Source organism: Ixodes scapularis, unplaced genomic scaffold, assembly GCF_016920785.2.
Source record: "Ixodes scapularis isolate PalLabHiFi unplaced genomic scaffold, ASM1692078v2 PGA_scaffold9__187_contigs__length_104089568, whole genome shotgun sequence".
NCBI classification, from domain to species: Eukaryota; Metazoa; Arthropoda; class Arachnida; order Ixodida; family Ixodidae; genus Ixodes; species Ixodes scapularis.
Window position 1 is genome coordinate 48,239,262 of NW_024609884.1, and position 14,893 is coordinate 48,254,154.

A 14,893-nucleotide genomic window follows, 5' to 3' on the forward strand; every position below is an offset into this window, starting at 1 on the left:
TTATATCTCTTCACTGTGAAACTGGATTCAGCGTGCTTGTTAATACAAATAAAACGATCTTACAAAATCAGCGTCAGAAAGATGTAGCTTGCCATAAAACCATTGCCAATTGGGAGAACACTAAAACCAGAATATTCCATCAGTTCGTAAGACATGCCTGCAAGCTAGCCAGATTGTAGACAGACAATCATTTTCAGGAGCAAGGCTCTTTTGGAAAACTTCACATACAAAACTCCATTCTTATAAGTCACTCTTCTTGTAAGGAAAAGAGTTCGACCAGCTGATGTAGCCAGTCAGACCAGCCGTAATGACGTCGGAACTGGAGCAGAACATCAAAGTGTTTTACTAACACCAACTGTCCGTTCTCAATCAAACTCCTGTGATGGTTGGTGACGGGTATCCGGCGCTCAAGAACGGTAAAGAACCACAACCACAGCAGGAGGTAAAACAACGTCAAATACCGTTCATATTCCTTTTTGCATTGCACACATAAAAGACAAAAAAAAAAAAAAAAAAAGAACGCTCAATTGTAAATTGAAAAAAGAAAAAAAATCTAATATAAAAGGAGGCAAGCACGGCTATATACGTATACAATACGGTGCACAAAAACTTCCACCGTTTCGCGAAAAGCCGCCTTCAGGGTCCTTCGTGGTACAGAAACAGCGTATAATTGACTCCGCACGCCCAAATGTACTGAAACAATAGTAGTATGTAAACCGCTACATACAACCGTAAAAAATGTGTAAGGGTAACATACCGGCCGAGAAGGTCGTGTACATTGTCAACTCCTCTTCCGAGATATTTAGAACAACTAAAGCTTCTTTTTTTTTTTTTTTTTTTTTTTGATAAAATTACGTTGTACATGCAAGGCCTGTTCACACATAGCACATCTTAGACGCTGAAAGTGCTTGGAAACGACCGAACTCGGCTGAAAAACGTCGTGCCCGTCCGCATAAAAAGACGCGCACGCCCAACGCCTGCTGAAAGCCTTCATGTTTCAAAAGTAGCGCAAGGTCCGCCGATGCACGAGGCACGTGCAGCCCCTGGGAAGATCATGGCGGCACAGCGCAGCACTGAGCTAGATTTCAGACGCCATGTTCTTCCCAGAAGGGGCAAGCGGCACCTGTCACGAGCATTTTCACAACAATGAATGGCGGCCACTTTTCCCAGGATAGAGGGGCTTTACGAGAAAGGCCACAAAAGCGTACCCTTCCGCCACTTCCGTATTAGAATGCTGTAAGGCTGGTACCGATGGCAAATACAGGCTCACTGTGCTTATCTAAACAGCCAACTCAATGCCCAACTGAAATTCCCATGACTTAAAAAAAAAAAAAAAAAAAAATGTGACGGGGCTTCCTGTGGTATTTCACACACTTTCGGATTGCTGCACACGCAGCTAAAACCATCATCGATTACAGCGGTTGAGCTTCGAGCGTCCAAAGCAACATGGAAAAAAAGGGCGGGCATGTCTATCGGGGCGAGCACTGCAACGACACTGGGAGAGAAGGCCAAATATCCTGGCAGGTCCAGTTTTAGCTTTTCTACAAATCTAGACCTTCCCAGGACATGCTGCTGTTGTGTTCCCTACTTCGATGAACTCTCACTGAAAGGGCATTGCGGAACTTGTGCTTCTACCAACGAAAGATTACTTTATGGACGCCCCGAAGCATTTCTAAATACATACAAACGCAAGTTGATTTGGGCATGCGAGGGTAATTCTTACCACGCGCAATAGTTATGCATTCGCCGGATAAAAAAAGCTGTGCAAACACACACACACAAAAAAAAAAAAAAAGAAGTGCAATATATATATATATATACAACGGGCATGGTGGCGGGAGGCCGAAGGCGTGTGTATATAACTGAGAAGAAAAAACCCTTGGTGAAAACAGTAACAACGGACGATTTATACTTCGATGTTTCGGCCGGAGTTCGGCCTTCGTCAGGAAGAACTTTTACAGATGAACGCGGGTGGTATTTATACAATGCTACAGTCGAGTCCAAGTTTCAAAAACGGCGGAATGACGGTTGGAGTTTCCAAAGAAACTCCGTCATCTTTGGCAACTCAATTTCGTTGCGTGTGCTCGCGCACACCGGCAGCTGCAGACTCATGGAAAGATAGTGCACCACTTATTATAGACAATGAAATGTTTGATTCAGCATCCTTTTAAAGGCCCGTTCACACATGCAGCGGAGCGCTACGAGTATAGCGCTAACCTCGCGCTAAGCGCGTGCTGACGGCAGCGTTCCCCACCTTTGTATCGCACCGTCAAAACTGTTGCTCATGGCATACGATAAGTAGCTGATGCATGGCACGTGAGGAGCGCTACATCAGCGCTTCGCTGCATGTGAGAACCGGCCTTAAGGGGGGACACTACCCAATAGGGTTAACTTTTTAACCTATGGCTTAATATGAATGAAATTTAGGGTATATTCTGTAAGTTGCAAGGCAGAATGCACTGCAAAGTTTCATCAGTGTGCATGAGTTGTAAAATAACTTGTAGTAATTTTTATCAGGAACACACCGACTTTGTTTAGGAAAACTATTGTTAAGAAACTAATGTAATACCCAACATCTTTCTACTCTAGATCCGCAGCAGAATGCCTGGAGAGCGCAGCTGTGAAAAGAAAATTTCCAAAAAGGAATTTACTTCATGCTAACATCGCAGTGCAATATCAAATAAATGTTTTTGCCTTTTATGTCATCCACAAAATCTTAACATCTTTTATAGAAGACATCCACAAAGTCAAAAAACAATTCCATAGTTGCACTGCCCATAGAATTCCACTTAGGAAAAAAAAAAATAAGCAGGTCTTTCCTCTTGTCCCATTAACAAACGAAATTTTTCCTACAATGAAATTTATGCCAAAATGTGGAATGGAGAAAAATGTGGTCAAAGTGTTCCAACCCCTACCTTTTCTTTAGCTTCAATGGACCGAAAATAATTTATAAAAAATTAACTATGCGGTGTAAACTAATGAAACTTCCTGGAAATACTCTCCAGGTGCTGGTAGACGTAAATATTACATTTTTCAAAATCAACTTTTTTTGCAGAAATTTTTTTTTTGTGGGTAGTGGCAACGTTTATGTAATACCCTCCATACTAGAACAAAAACAGCTTGACTTTTGCTTAGCTAAAAAGCTTTGATTTTTCTTTCGCGTACTGACTTGATTGCAATTGGACATTACCTTTCTAGTTATCGCTTCTTTATTTTGCGTTCCGATTTTGTTGCAGTAGGACGTTACATAGCTGACGAACGAAGTGGAAGGTGACACCGGGCTCAACGCTCCGCTTTTCTCCGAAGAGCACTTCATTTTGCTCATGTTCAGCCGTACATAAATATTTATTGCTTGCTTATCTTATGTAAATATAAAACAAATGCACAAAGATAGCATGAAGTGACAAACAAACGGTAAATATATTTTCGATTATGTTTGTGGGATAGGTTTGATTCAAATCATCATAGTCTGATTTAAATGACGATTTAAATCATTTTTATTCTCTGCCCTGGTTACACAGCCGATCCCACACGGCCCAACACGCTTCCCCAGTTACTCCACTGGTCACCAAAACGATATTGATTTCCCCTCTAACAATGTGGCGGCCTTGCCAGACAGCATTTAAAGGGACAGTGGAATGATGCTGGGCTCAGATGTTACAATTCTATACGCAGTGTATCATGGTACTGGAAATAAGAAAGACCAGCCAACTGTACTAACGCAGTACAATTTCAAAATAAATGCCAGCTACGGTTTTCCAGTTTCGTCTTCGGCAATACTGAGTCAATGGTGACAGGTCTAGGGGAAAACGACGACGATTTCAGTTCTGCACGAGGGTATCGATAGACCACCTAAACGTGCCTAAACCTGCGTGTTGAACCGGGGCGTCAAAACACTACTGCCGAGTACGGCTCACGGACACAAAGCGCTGCGTCGTTGGGCTCGTTCAATTTACCGATGCCAGCCTACACTGACGCAGAAAAGTGCAGGGCGGCGTACTTCGATATGCGTTTTAAAATATACGCTGCGTTCGCAAATCGAATGAGGCGGTGTACAGCAGTGTAGATTGGGGCAAGGAATGGTAAATCGAACGAGCCCATTGCTGATCTCCAGACCGGGTACAGTCTATGCGCCGGCTAAAATTCAGGTTCCTGTAAAATTAGCGCCGTGACGGAAATCGCAGAAATTTGATATTGGCAGCAATTACGTCTTGGGCATATCTAGACGCGTAGACCACAAACCGGCCGCCAGAACATGTGACCGCTACATCAGGTCGCGAGTTGAGGTTATCACGCAGCTCAATATCGTTGTTTCCAGCAACAACTGGCGCGTGGAGATGAAAAAATAATGCACGTCTCGCATATTATTAGTACCAATGATTCGTTCTAAACAGTATGTAGTGACAGAATATTCCTTCAAGGTCCTCTAACTCCCGAGAGACATATAGTAAATGTCGCTTAGAAAATAGTCCGCAACACTGCGTACACAACACCAGCACCTCGTCACACACAACAGCAATGGCACTCAGATACCGCGCAGGACACCACATATATATCACAAGTTATTTTTGAAGCACAAATGTTACAAATCAGAATGGGTGCTCGTGGCAAAGCATGCCGCACAGAGGCGTGCACGGTGACACAAGCCCCGCAACAGATCTTCACCGGGTTCCTCGACGCAGTCGGACATGGCAAGTTGTCAATACGTCAGATGTGCAGTAAATGCAACGGCCGTCGTTGACCCCTACAATAAAGGCTGTGCTAGGCTCACTTGGACACTTACGCCATAAGCGTAACTAGCACTACGGAGAGTATATGTACATGTTCTCGAAGCAAACACCACACTGCTGTAAGACGCAACGATGCTGTACTCGGCTACAAATTCTGCAGTAACATGTGTAGTCTACAGAAAAAGGGCGGACTTGTTCGACTCGCGTGCCTGTAGAAATGCACTCTGAGCACCGCTAAAACTCTAGTCGAACAAAAGACGCTCTCAAACAGTTAAGTATTTATTTTTTTGTAATACCAGAGCTGGTCCCATAGTTAACCTCGCATAGGGAAATGTTTTACACCGTTCAGTGCGCAACTCACTTTTGCTTAAACGTTTCTATCCAAAACGACAACTTTTTAGGAAAAGCATTTCCTCCATGGGGGGAAAAAAAAAGTTTCGAAAACATATGGTAGAATGGATGGATCTGAGGTTAATCCCTTCAATTGAGAATACTCCTTGTACGTTATCTAGCTGCTGTGGTATAAAATTATAGACCTATAGTATAGCATTACAAGAACAGGGTGGACCAAACTGGAACGACCCCAATCCAAATCGACAGTAGGAATCGAGTCAGTAGAGAACGGTACAACATTTTGCGCTTAGGTGGTGCATTTGCTATTAAAATATATCAAAGGTTGAATTCATATACCCCAGTGAAAACGTAAGCATAGAAATTTTAATTTGTGTGTTATGTGCACTTTAGCACGTTCTTTGTCAAAATGAAGCAACAACCCTGCAGGTCTGGTGGGCCTTGTGACTATATAAAAGGGGGCAAGTTAGCAATTCTAAACCTATCGTCACACAAAGCGACTTAAGCCCCTGAATAGTGCGAGGAGATTTTCCTCACTCTTTCACTGTCCACCTTATTTTTACTTATTTAGCAGGTAGCCTTCATAAAAGAATATCGTTTACGTTTGTTTATTTGGCGACTTGAACAGCGACCTGTCATCGCATGGAAAAAAAGAAATATACCAAGCTGCATAGTTCTCCAATTCCGTTTTTATCCGTAAATGGTGACTGATATAAGTTCATCCTTTGATATTTTCATAAAAACAAGTACATCATCTATTGCCGCCCTCGGCAAATTTTGTAAACGACTCTTACTGTCTCTACGCTCAGCGCAAGCTGACTGAGATGCCGCGGTACAGTTTCTTGGCATAATCTAACTCAGCATTGAACAAAATATGGCAGAATGACATGCATCAAGTGCAAACAGCCTATTCTGTGGCAGCATGATGGTGTATTTTGTTCGTACACCAAACCAGTAAACAAAGGATGGCGGAGTGACATCAGATGAATACAGCCTATTTTATGGCAACACGATTATGTACTTTGACCAAAAATTCCCTCCTCCAAAAAATAGGAACAGTCTCCAGCAATGCTCAAAAAACTACTTTAAGCCTGCGGTTGAGACGGTGGCTGATGGGGCGCGGTGTGCTTTGCGGACAGATCCATACCGATACAAGGAAAACGAAACGCCATAATGCAATCAAACCGAATCTGCGTACCCCGGCTGAGCGCATTCTCTCCCCTCCGAACGACATGGAATTGCCCATGTCGTTCGAGCCGAGCCCCCCAGCCACCGTCTCGGCCACGCGCTCGAAGGTACTTAAAAACACGCTAGTTGGACCATACAGTTACTCTGGTTGGACCCTGCCTCAGATCACATCATGTTATCCCCAAAAGCGAAAATGATCCCCAAGGAAAAGCGAGACGAGCGACACTACAACCTTTCTTACAACAAACGTTGACTACAAATGGACCGACTAAAAGAAGAAAAAAAGAACACTATAATGCAGCGGTAAAACTTAAAAGGTATAGATCCGACCCATCTATTCAACCTCCGGATGTCATAAAAATCAGGGATCACTTTGACCAATGACGCGAAAGGCCACCGTAGGTTTCTATAAACAAGTTCACAGGTTCCAAGACCGGCACCGGCCCTCCTGTTCCCACCACACCCGCATGTCATTGTACGTAGTTTGCTCTCTGAAGTCCTTACCGTGCAATTTAGAACATAGCGTACAAAACTCCTCCGACCAGGAGAGTATCTTGTAGCGCGACTTCCAGTCGAAATAACTTTTGTACGCGCTAACGTTCTTCGCCACGCGTGTCAAGTGTTCGGCAAGATGCTTCGGACTTTTGAAGCTGAGGGCATCGATGAAGGACCGAGAAGGAGCGACTCGAGTATAGTTGGCACCTCCGAAAACCACGGGCACCATGTCGTACCTGAGGGCTGTGAAAAACTTCTCCGTGATATAGTCTCGGCAAATGGAGTTTTCGAAAGCAAGCATGAAAAAGTACTTCCGTTCAAAATCGGAGTAGCAGGAAGTTCCCCGACTTCTCGAGCACTTGTGGTCTCCGCACAGGCCGTACACGTCGACCTTGAGGTACTTCTTGAGTTCTTTCACGTACGCTTCCCGTCTGCCGTCCGTGTTGCAGTGACTCACCATCCAGACGGCCATCACCGACTTTGACTTCCAAAGTGCACTGTGATTCTTTTTCGGAGCCAGGTCCTCCTTCCTCTCCAACTGGCCGTACTGCACGGGTATGTCAGAGTCAAAGCGGTAGGTCATAGTCCAGTTGAACATGTTCATCATGTACTTGAAACCTGCGAAGACGGAGTAAGGCGGAGGTTCCATGGACCAGAAGACCCACTTCTGGAAAGGGGACCTTCTTTGGGGCAGGTTCGCCATGTCAATGTCCCGGATGTGAAACACAATCGCGTCGCTGGACTCCAGGAGACTCCTGTCATTAGTAAGGATGCACGAGCGGCTGCATTTCGTAGTCAACATTTCACCTGTCCTAGAATTGTTCAGGGATCCGATCCACGTGCCGTAAAACGAAGTCCAAAGGAGAATTCGGGGAACTTCCTTGGTGACATTTGCACTGTCCCGGTTGTACCAGGGGTAATAGGACCACTTGACCGGCGACCAGACCCCCACTATTTGCCGGAATGTTGGACGAAATGCACTGAACGAGAAGAGCCACAATAACAGCAGGAGAGACGTCAAGATGAAGATGCTTGTCCGCACGGACGGCGTCATTTTCGGCCAGATGGGGCAGCTATGTCCCTTCCGTGGCAGCGACATTTGGGTCCCTGAAACATAGAAGACCTTCATGTAAAACAATTCACAGCTTCCAGCACTTATTGTTTTTTATTTGTGGGGCATTTCTACATTTGAGAAAAAACGCTTGAATTGCGTTCATTTGACCTTTAAAAAAAACATATCAAAATTATATTTCAATGCGACGCGCCGGAGAGCCATACGAGCAATTTCAAAATAGGACTGAAGCCCCGCCTCCCTAGCCTTGGGCAGCCAAAAGATCTGTCGATGACGTCACGTACAGCGACTGTCTTTCGCGTTTTTCTCGCGTTTAACAATACTTACGCTGCAAATGGTTTTAGTATTTGGGTTCACGGGGTAAAAATACACTAGAATTCACTTCTAACTCATTTTTTCTAAGAAGCTCCGTAGCTTCCCTTTAAAGCAATTGTGCCGTATCTCTCAGACGTCAGTGACTACAGCCATTCAGAAAGGATCCCACAAATTTGTGCGCTGTGCCGTGGCAGTCTAAACTCGTAATACCCCATACACCGGTCACCGACATTGGGAACTTGCGCACGTCACGACCGCAGCTGGAATACAGCGTAGACACCATCTGTCGTCTCACTGCGGACATGCGATCCATTGAGCAAATAGAGAGGAAGAGAGAGAGAGAGAGAGAATAAACGAAGGCCGTGGAGAGATTTTGACCGAAAATAAATAAAAAGCACTGTGCGCTCCCTTGCCAGCGTTGATTTCTCCTTGTCTCACAAGTCGTTCGTTCGTGTGACACTGGCAGAGTACAAACGCGAACACTATAGACCTTTGCATCGTTTATCACCGGGAGAAAATTGCTGTCACTGAGCTGTGGACGGATTCGCAGAGTCCGATATACCGCACAGCAGAGCAACAGCGCATACTCAGGCGTACCGTACGAGCCCAGCAGAAGGCGATTTTTGCTAAGGTCTATATAGTGTGGGGTTGGAATACCATGTTTATGCATGGTTCAGTTTTTGCTTTACTGCACTCTAGAACGTAGCTCGGTCGGGCTCGAAGGTGCCAGTAAATGTGGTGTAAGCTTGCACCTACGCTACCAAGACCACACAACCGTTGAGCAAAGCCCGATGTTGCAGGAAGCACTGTTATATTGCCGTTCAAAACACTTGAGTAATAATTCGATTGCAGTAATTGAATTACTGTGATTTAATTACTTTCTGAGCAATTTGTAACTATAGCCGGTGACAGGTCAAGAACGAAGTGGAAGCTACTCCCACCCCTTTCCACTTCAGCGGAGCGAACGATGAAGAGGAGGTCGCCTCCTCTCCAGCTATCGCTCTACTAAAGTGGAAAGAGGTGGGAGGAGCTTTCACATCGTTCTTGACCTGTCACCGACTATAATTATTTTCATTGTAATTGTAATTTAATTACGCTTTAGCCTCGGTATTTGCAACATTTAACTAGACCCATTCCGAAATTCAGTCTGGCCACATTGATCACTATCATCATCTGAAAAAAAAAAAAGGCATGTGTGCTATACTAATAGCAACGTTCTGTTTACTGATGAAGGAAGAAGTTGAAGATGCTCGAGCTGCGTAAGCGTTCATTTCTAACTTGGGCCCAGTCAATCTGTTAGTAGCATACACTCGGCCTCAAAGCCCCTTGATGTGTAGAGCTTTATCAAGGCACCTATGTAGGTTGGCACTTCGTTCTGACTGGTTGCATTTTTTTCGCCATCGACACTGAAAAAGGTTGAAAAAGAACTGTACAGTGAAGCGCGCATTCTCGTTTACCGTTGAATTGCGAAAGTGATGGTGCCCCATAAAATACTGCAGACTACAGGTTCATTGCCGCCATTAGTACGGTAAAAGTTACACTGCCATTTGAATCACCAGATGACACTGAATTCCGGAAATATTACAGATTTTGACATGAGAAAATACACTGAGCTACTGCATCATTGCCCCTCTGCCAACTCGTGGGGCTTGCCGGTGTCAACGGGTGGCCGGGTGCTGACATTTCGTTAAGTAGTAATGCGACGTTTATTTGTGAAGAAAATGAAATCACGTTAATTTAACTCGATTAACTTCGATGCCATGAATAATAGGCTTTCGCGTCCGTTACGTGGCGTGCATCGGGTCGTTCTGTCGACGGGACAATCTCTTCCCCCCTCCCCCCCCCCCTTCCCACTTTCTGGAGTGACTGATTAACGTCGGAGCAACAAGAAGATTAAATTGCGGTGTTTCATAAAAAACAACAAATCTTTCTCCCCCGAGGCAGGTGCTAGAAAGGGGGTTGACCTGCAGGCATGTACGTAACGAGTTTCTTCTACCTATATTCCATCTCGCTAACACCTTGCAGTACAGCCAAAGCTGCAGGGGAGAGAGCGTATCTCAACCTGTGCAAGAAGAGGGAAAGGAGGAACAGAAGAGTAAGACTGAGAATCATAGCCTCTCTCTCCTGTTCCTCCTTTCCATCCTCTTGAAAAGGTTGGGAAACGCTCTCTCCCCTCTGGCTTTGGTTTACTGCACGGCTTTAGTGAGACGGAGCATAGTTACTTTTTTTTCGGTAACGAGTAACCTACTTAGTCACCTTTTTCAGAAAATAAACGAGTAACATACTTAGTTACTTGAAAGGCCAAGTAACGAGAAACGGTATTTCGTTACTTTGGAGCAGTAACGTGTACAGCACCGTTTAAACAGTATTGTTTTCATTCGAACCTTATTATGCGTCTATTTCGACAAAAGCAGATGGGCAACCCGAAACTAAACAGTAGGAGAGTATTGCAACGTTTATCACTGAACACGTCAGCAGCAGAACTCTACAGCTGGGAATAATGTCCTTGACCCAGCGAACACAACGACGCTAGTTGGTTGAACCCTCTAGAATCGTGTACAGACCGAATGTTAAACCCGGAAGTCGCCAACGCGGGAAGACATAGAACCCATTGTCAATTTTTGAGATTTAGAAGCAGAGAGAACAAAAGGGAGAGGGGAATCCCAGATTCGCCAGCCCTTCCTGAAGTACAACACTGCCGTTCCTTTTAGCACGTCAGTAGAACGACTATTCAGCATCGCCGGAGATGGATTCGCACGGAAGCGGGAAAACATAACCGAGGAAAGCTTGTAGAGGCAGCTACTATACTTGCATGCAACGACTACTGAAAAGAAAACGGCACTCCATGAGACTAAAGCAGTTGTGTATTTGGTCGCCAAAGTAACGAGAAAAGCAACTCATCACATTTGAGGTAAAGTAACGCGTTCCTTTTGAGAATCAGTAACGAGTAACGTTATGTAGTCACTTTTTGAGCGAGTAACGGTATTTAGTTACTTTTTTGGGGTGGCGCGTACATGTTTGGGTTGAAGTCGAACTTGATGCTCCCGGGCTCGAGAAGCGTCACGCGTTGTGGACATACGCCCTGTTTGAACTCACCATATAGGCTGAGGCTAGACATTACAAGCTGGGCTAGCCAACATCGGCATGTTCACGGATGCCGAGAAGCGCAATTCAAGCGCCCGTGTTAGCACTTCGAGGGCAGCATTCACAGAAAAATTCGGATAATTGCCTAAATTTGGCGCCTAAACCTGGTGTATGTGAATTCCACCCCCCCCCCCCCCCTCAAAAAAAAAAAAAAAAAAAAAGCAGTTGCAAGAGACTAGGGGGAAATGTAGAGGTATTTTCTACTGCGGTAGACCATCATTCAAGGAAAAAGCAGGGTCACGTCCGTACAGCAAGTAAAAGCGTGAAGTGCAAACTGTGGGTATCTCACCACACCAGCCCCACTTCGCTTCAGAAGAAGCGGCGATTCGCATGATCTGCTTCAATGGTTTTGTGGCTCGTTACACGAGGCCGTTGGCGGCTATGTGATAAGCCGCAGTCGTTATTTGAGCACCTGCCAACCGCCGAGCGGCCTAGGCAGCAGTGCGCTGTCACGTTAAACAGGAGAGGCAGAACAATAAAATCCGGAGTGTTATTGGGCACGCGTGAATTTGTTTATGAAAGAGGACAAGATGTCTTTGCTCATATACATGGCACTGTAGGACCATTACAAGCGCGTCACTGGGCTGTTGGCCCGCACATCACGGTACTTTGAGACAGTCGGACGTCGATCCCCCCCCCTCCCCCCCCCCCCCTCCTCCCTCCCCCCCTATGTAATGCCCGAAAGAACCTCTAGGGTAAATAAATACATAATCTGCCTGGAAACTTTGTCTAGGATTCCTACAGGCAAGAATGCTGCGTTACAGAAAACGCAGACGACTATGCTGACGGCGATAGACACGTTGCACGTTCTGCGAAGCGTGCAGAAATATAGACGGCGGAAACACTGCAACCTACGCAAAATGCGGCTCGTTCTGTTCTGTTTATAGGCATTACAGACACGTTGAATGCCGTGTGCACAGCACTAAACTTCTTTACTTTTTCACAGCGAAGCTGTATATGACTCGTTGGTCGGGTTTTTTCGTGTCCGCCGACAGAACAGTAGCCGACAAAAAACCATCGCGCGCGCTTTATTTATCATGTGGTTTTCAGTTTTTTTTCAACAAGAAAACCACAAAACAAGTCAAAACCACATTATAGATAAGGCACGCGCGAACAATCCAAAGCAGTAGAGCTATCTGCACGCGTTTCTCGGTTGCATAAACTGCCGCGCAAGCGGCAGAGTAAGAAGTAGGGCGTGACGTCACAGCCCCGCTAACAATGAGAAGCAAGTAGCGCTCCCCGCATGCGTGCCGCGGTAAAGATTACGGTTGCATAAGAGCCCTGCGCAGATAACAGTTTGAGTATCCGCATCCGATCCGCATCCGCAGACTTTGTATCCGCATCCGATCCGCAGACTTTGTATCCGTATCCGTATCCGAACCGCATCCGCAAAATGTGGAACCATGTCGATGTTCTTGCTAACCACCAGAGGTTACGATTACATTTAGGCAGGGATGGGCAAAATACATGCAAATATGTATCGAAATACAAATACAAAATACTTCGTCAAAAATGTATTTAAAATTCTAATTACATTTCCAAAAAAAGCATTTAAGTACAAGATACAAATACAACAAAATGTATTTGGTCTCCTCCAAAATACTTTTCCAAATACATTCCTCAAAATTTGCGTCACGACTTCAGGGCACCTGCAACGGGTTTCTGAGTATCTCATTTTAATTTTGCATCGCACACTCGGGAGTTAGTGTGCGAGGCTCTAGTAACGTAATAGAAATATAATAAAAAAAGATGTGATCAGCTTGAACGTAATAGGTGAAAAAAGTACAGAGCTACAAGCAGCTTTTTTTGTCGATTACATTTTGGTATACACCAACAAAGAACCGAGACGACCAAGTCGCGCAGCGCTAGCTAGAGAATTTATTGTTGCAACTCGCACCAGTTACGAAAATCTGGACGACCCGCGCATTTAGAATGTTCCAGGCAAAAATATGGATGAAAATCAGGTTGGAAAGCATCACAAGTTGTCACAGGCATTTATTTAGCCAGTCTGCCTGTGAACGTCGATTTCGTCACTATTCTTGCCCTGGACTAGCACCGCAATCAAAAAGTCACTAAACGCTTGCGCTTGATTGAGAGACACCGCATTCGGTGCAGAACGTAGTTTTCTTCCTGCTCTGGACAGTGACAATAAATTTGAGGGATGTATTTTCGCCCACAAAATTGTATTTAATTATAATTGTATTTGAAATACCCACGTTTTAGTATTTAAATGCACACGTCAAATACATTACCCAATTTGTAATTAATTACAAATGCAAAATACACGAAGTATTGGAAATAAGTATTTCAAATACTTGTATTTGAAATACTGCCCATCCCTGCATTTAGACTAGCAAAATCAGCGGAAATCACGCCAACCGCGTTCTTCCCTGCCGCACGCAAAAGCGGAAACTTTCATCCCCTGAAGTCTGAACGCCTAAAAAAAAGGTCATAAAAAAATGTTCGGAAAGGGAGGAGGAGAAGCAGTGGTAGGCGGACAAAAATTCAAAATCCTTTCTGTGGTGTTACCGAGCGCATGCGGCCGCCTCGAGTCTCACGGTGTTTCGTGACAACCAGCGGGCAGATGCGCCGCTAAGTCAGTCCAAGGCCTGATCGGATCGACTATATTATATATATATATATATATATATATATATATATATATGAATGTGTTCTGCCGGGCGGAGGCCCGTTGCCTTCCCTTCATTTGTAGTTCGCAGACAACGCCCCAGACGGCGCTCGTTACTCGAAAATGGGCTAGGTGGCGTAAGCTACCGCCCGATCCAAAGGGCTCAGCCGGATTTATCCATCCATCCATCCATCCGGGGTATTCTGACCCTAGACAGTTGCAGACAGTCTTTCACTTTCAGATTTCAACGCCGAATTCAGAACAGTGTCTCATCTGAAATAGAAATAAAACTTTACATGCACACGAGGGACGCCTCCGTGGCGTCTGCCTGTGTCAGACAGGGAGAACATGATCACGCCCACACGAACAGATGGGGTGAAGCGACCACCGGATGCCGTAGATCATTAAATCAGAACTCGTTCGCCTGTGTTTGCGTAACGCGAGTACACTGTGCACGTCATGCCGACGGACAGGCGTCCTGTCGCGCCGGCGGGGCATGTGCAGCTGCCGGCTCTTAATTCCGCCGTCGCGATTATAAATTCACGTGCAATTAAAATGTCTGTCCCCGTCCAGGGGGTTTCCTCCGAACTCGGCGCGTGTCGAAGCGAAACAAAAACTCAACGAAACGAACATCTGCATCTATACGTATACTCTTTGCGACACTGGTAGCGCGAACACGGCTTCGGCGTTTATGCGCATTTTACTTCGAAAAAGGGTATACTGGCGGGCATCAAAATGACCTTCAGACCGACCAATCGAATCGTCTTCTGCCGGGAAGAAAACCGATTCCCAGTGTCCTTCTCTCCATTCTCTCTCGCACACTTCTCTCTTCCTCCCCTCACTTCCAGCAGAAAGTCTTCCTCCTTCTCAAATGGAAAGGAAGAATTGAGAGAGACTTCTTTCCGGCTGCTCGTCGGCCTTTAAACCACGATCACACTGCTCTTTGATCACAGCAAAAAGACAGTCTGG

At 45.3% G+C, this 14,893-nt stretch overlaps 1 protein-coding gene across 1 annotated transcript in view; it reads right to left on the bottom strand.

Moving 5' to 3' along the window:
- Positions 1–3,326: 3,326 nt before the first annotated feature.
- The window catches only part of LOC115321271 (alpha-(1,3)-fucosyltransferase C), a 39,936-nt gene continuing 28,369 nt past the window's right edge, over positions 3,327–14,893 (bottom strand). Inside the window, exon 2 of the mRNA XM_029981492.4 lies at positions 3,327–7,871. Coding sequence (XP_029837352.2) covers positions 6,688–7,863 — 1,176 coding nt within the window. The 5' untranslated portion in view covers positions 7,864–7,871 and the 3' untranslated portion in view covers positions 3,327–6,687. The remainder of the gene's footprint in view (positions 7,872–14,893) is intronic.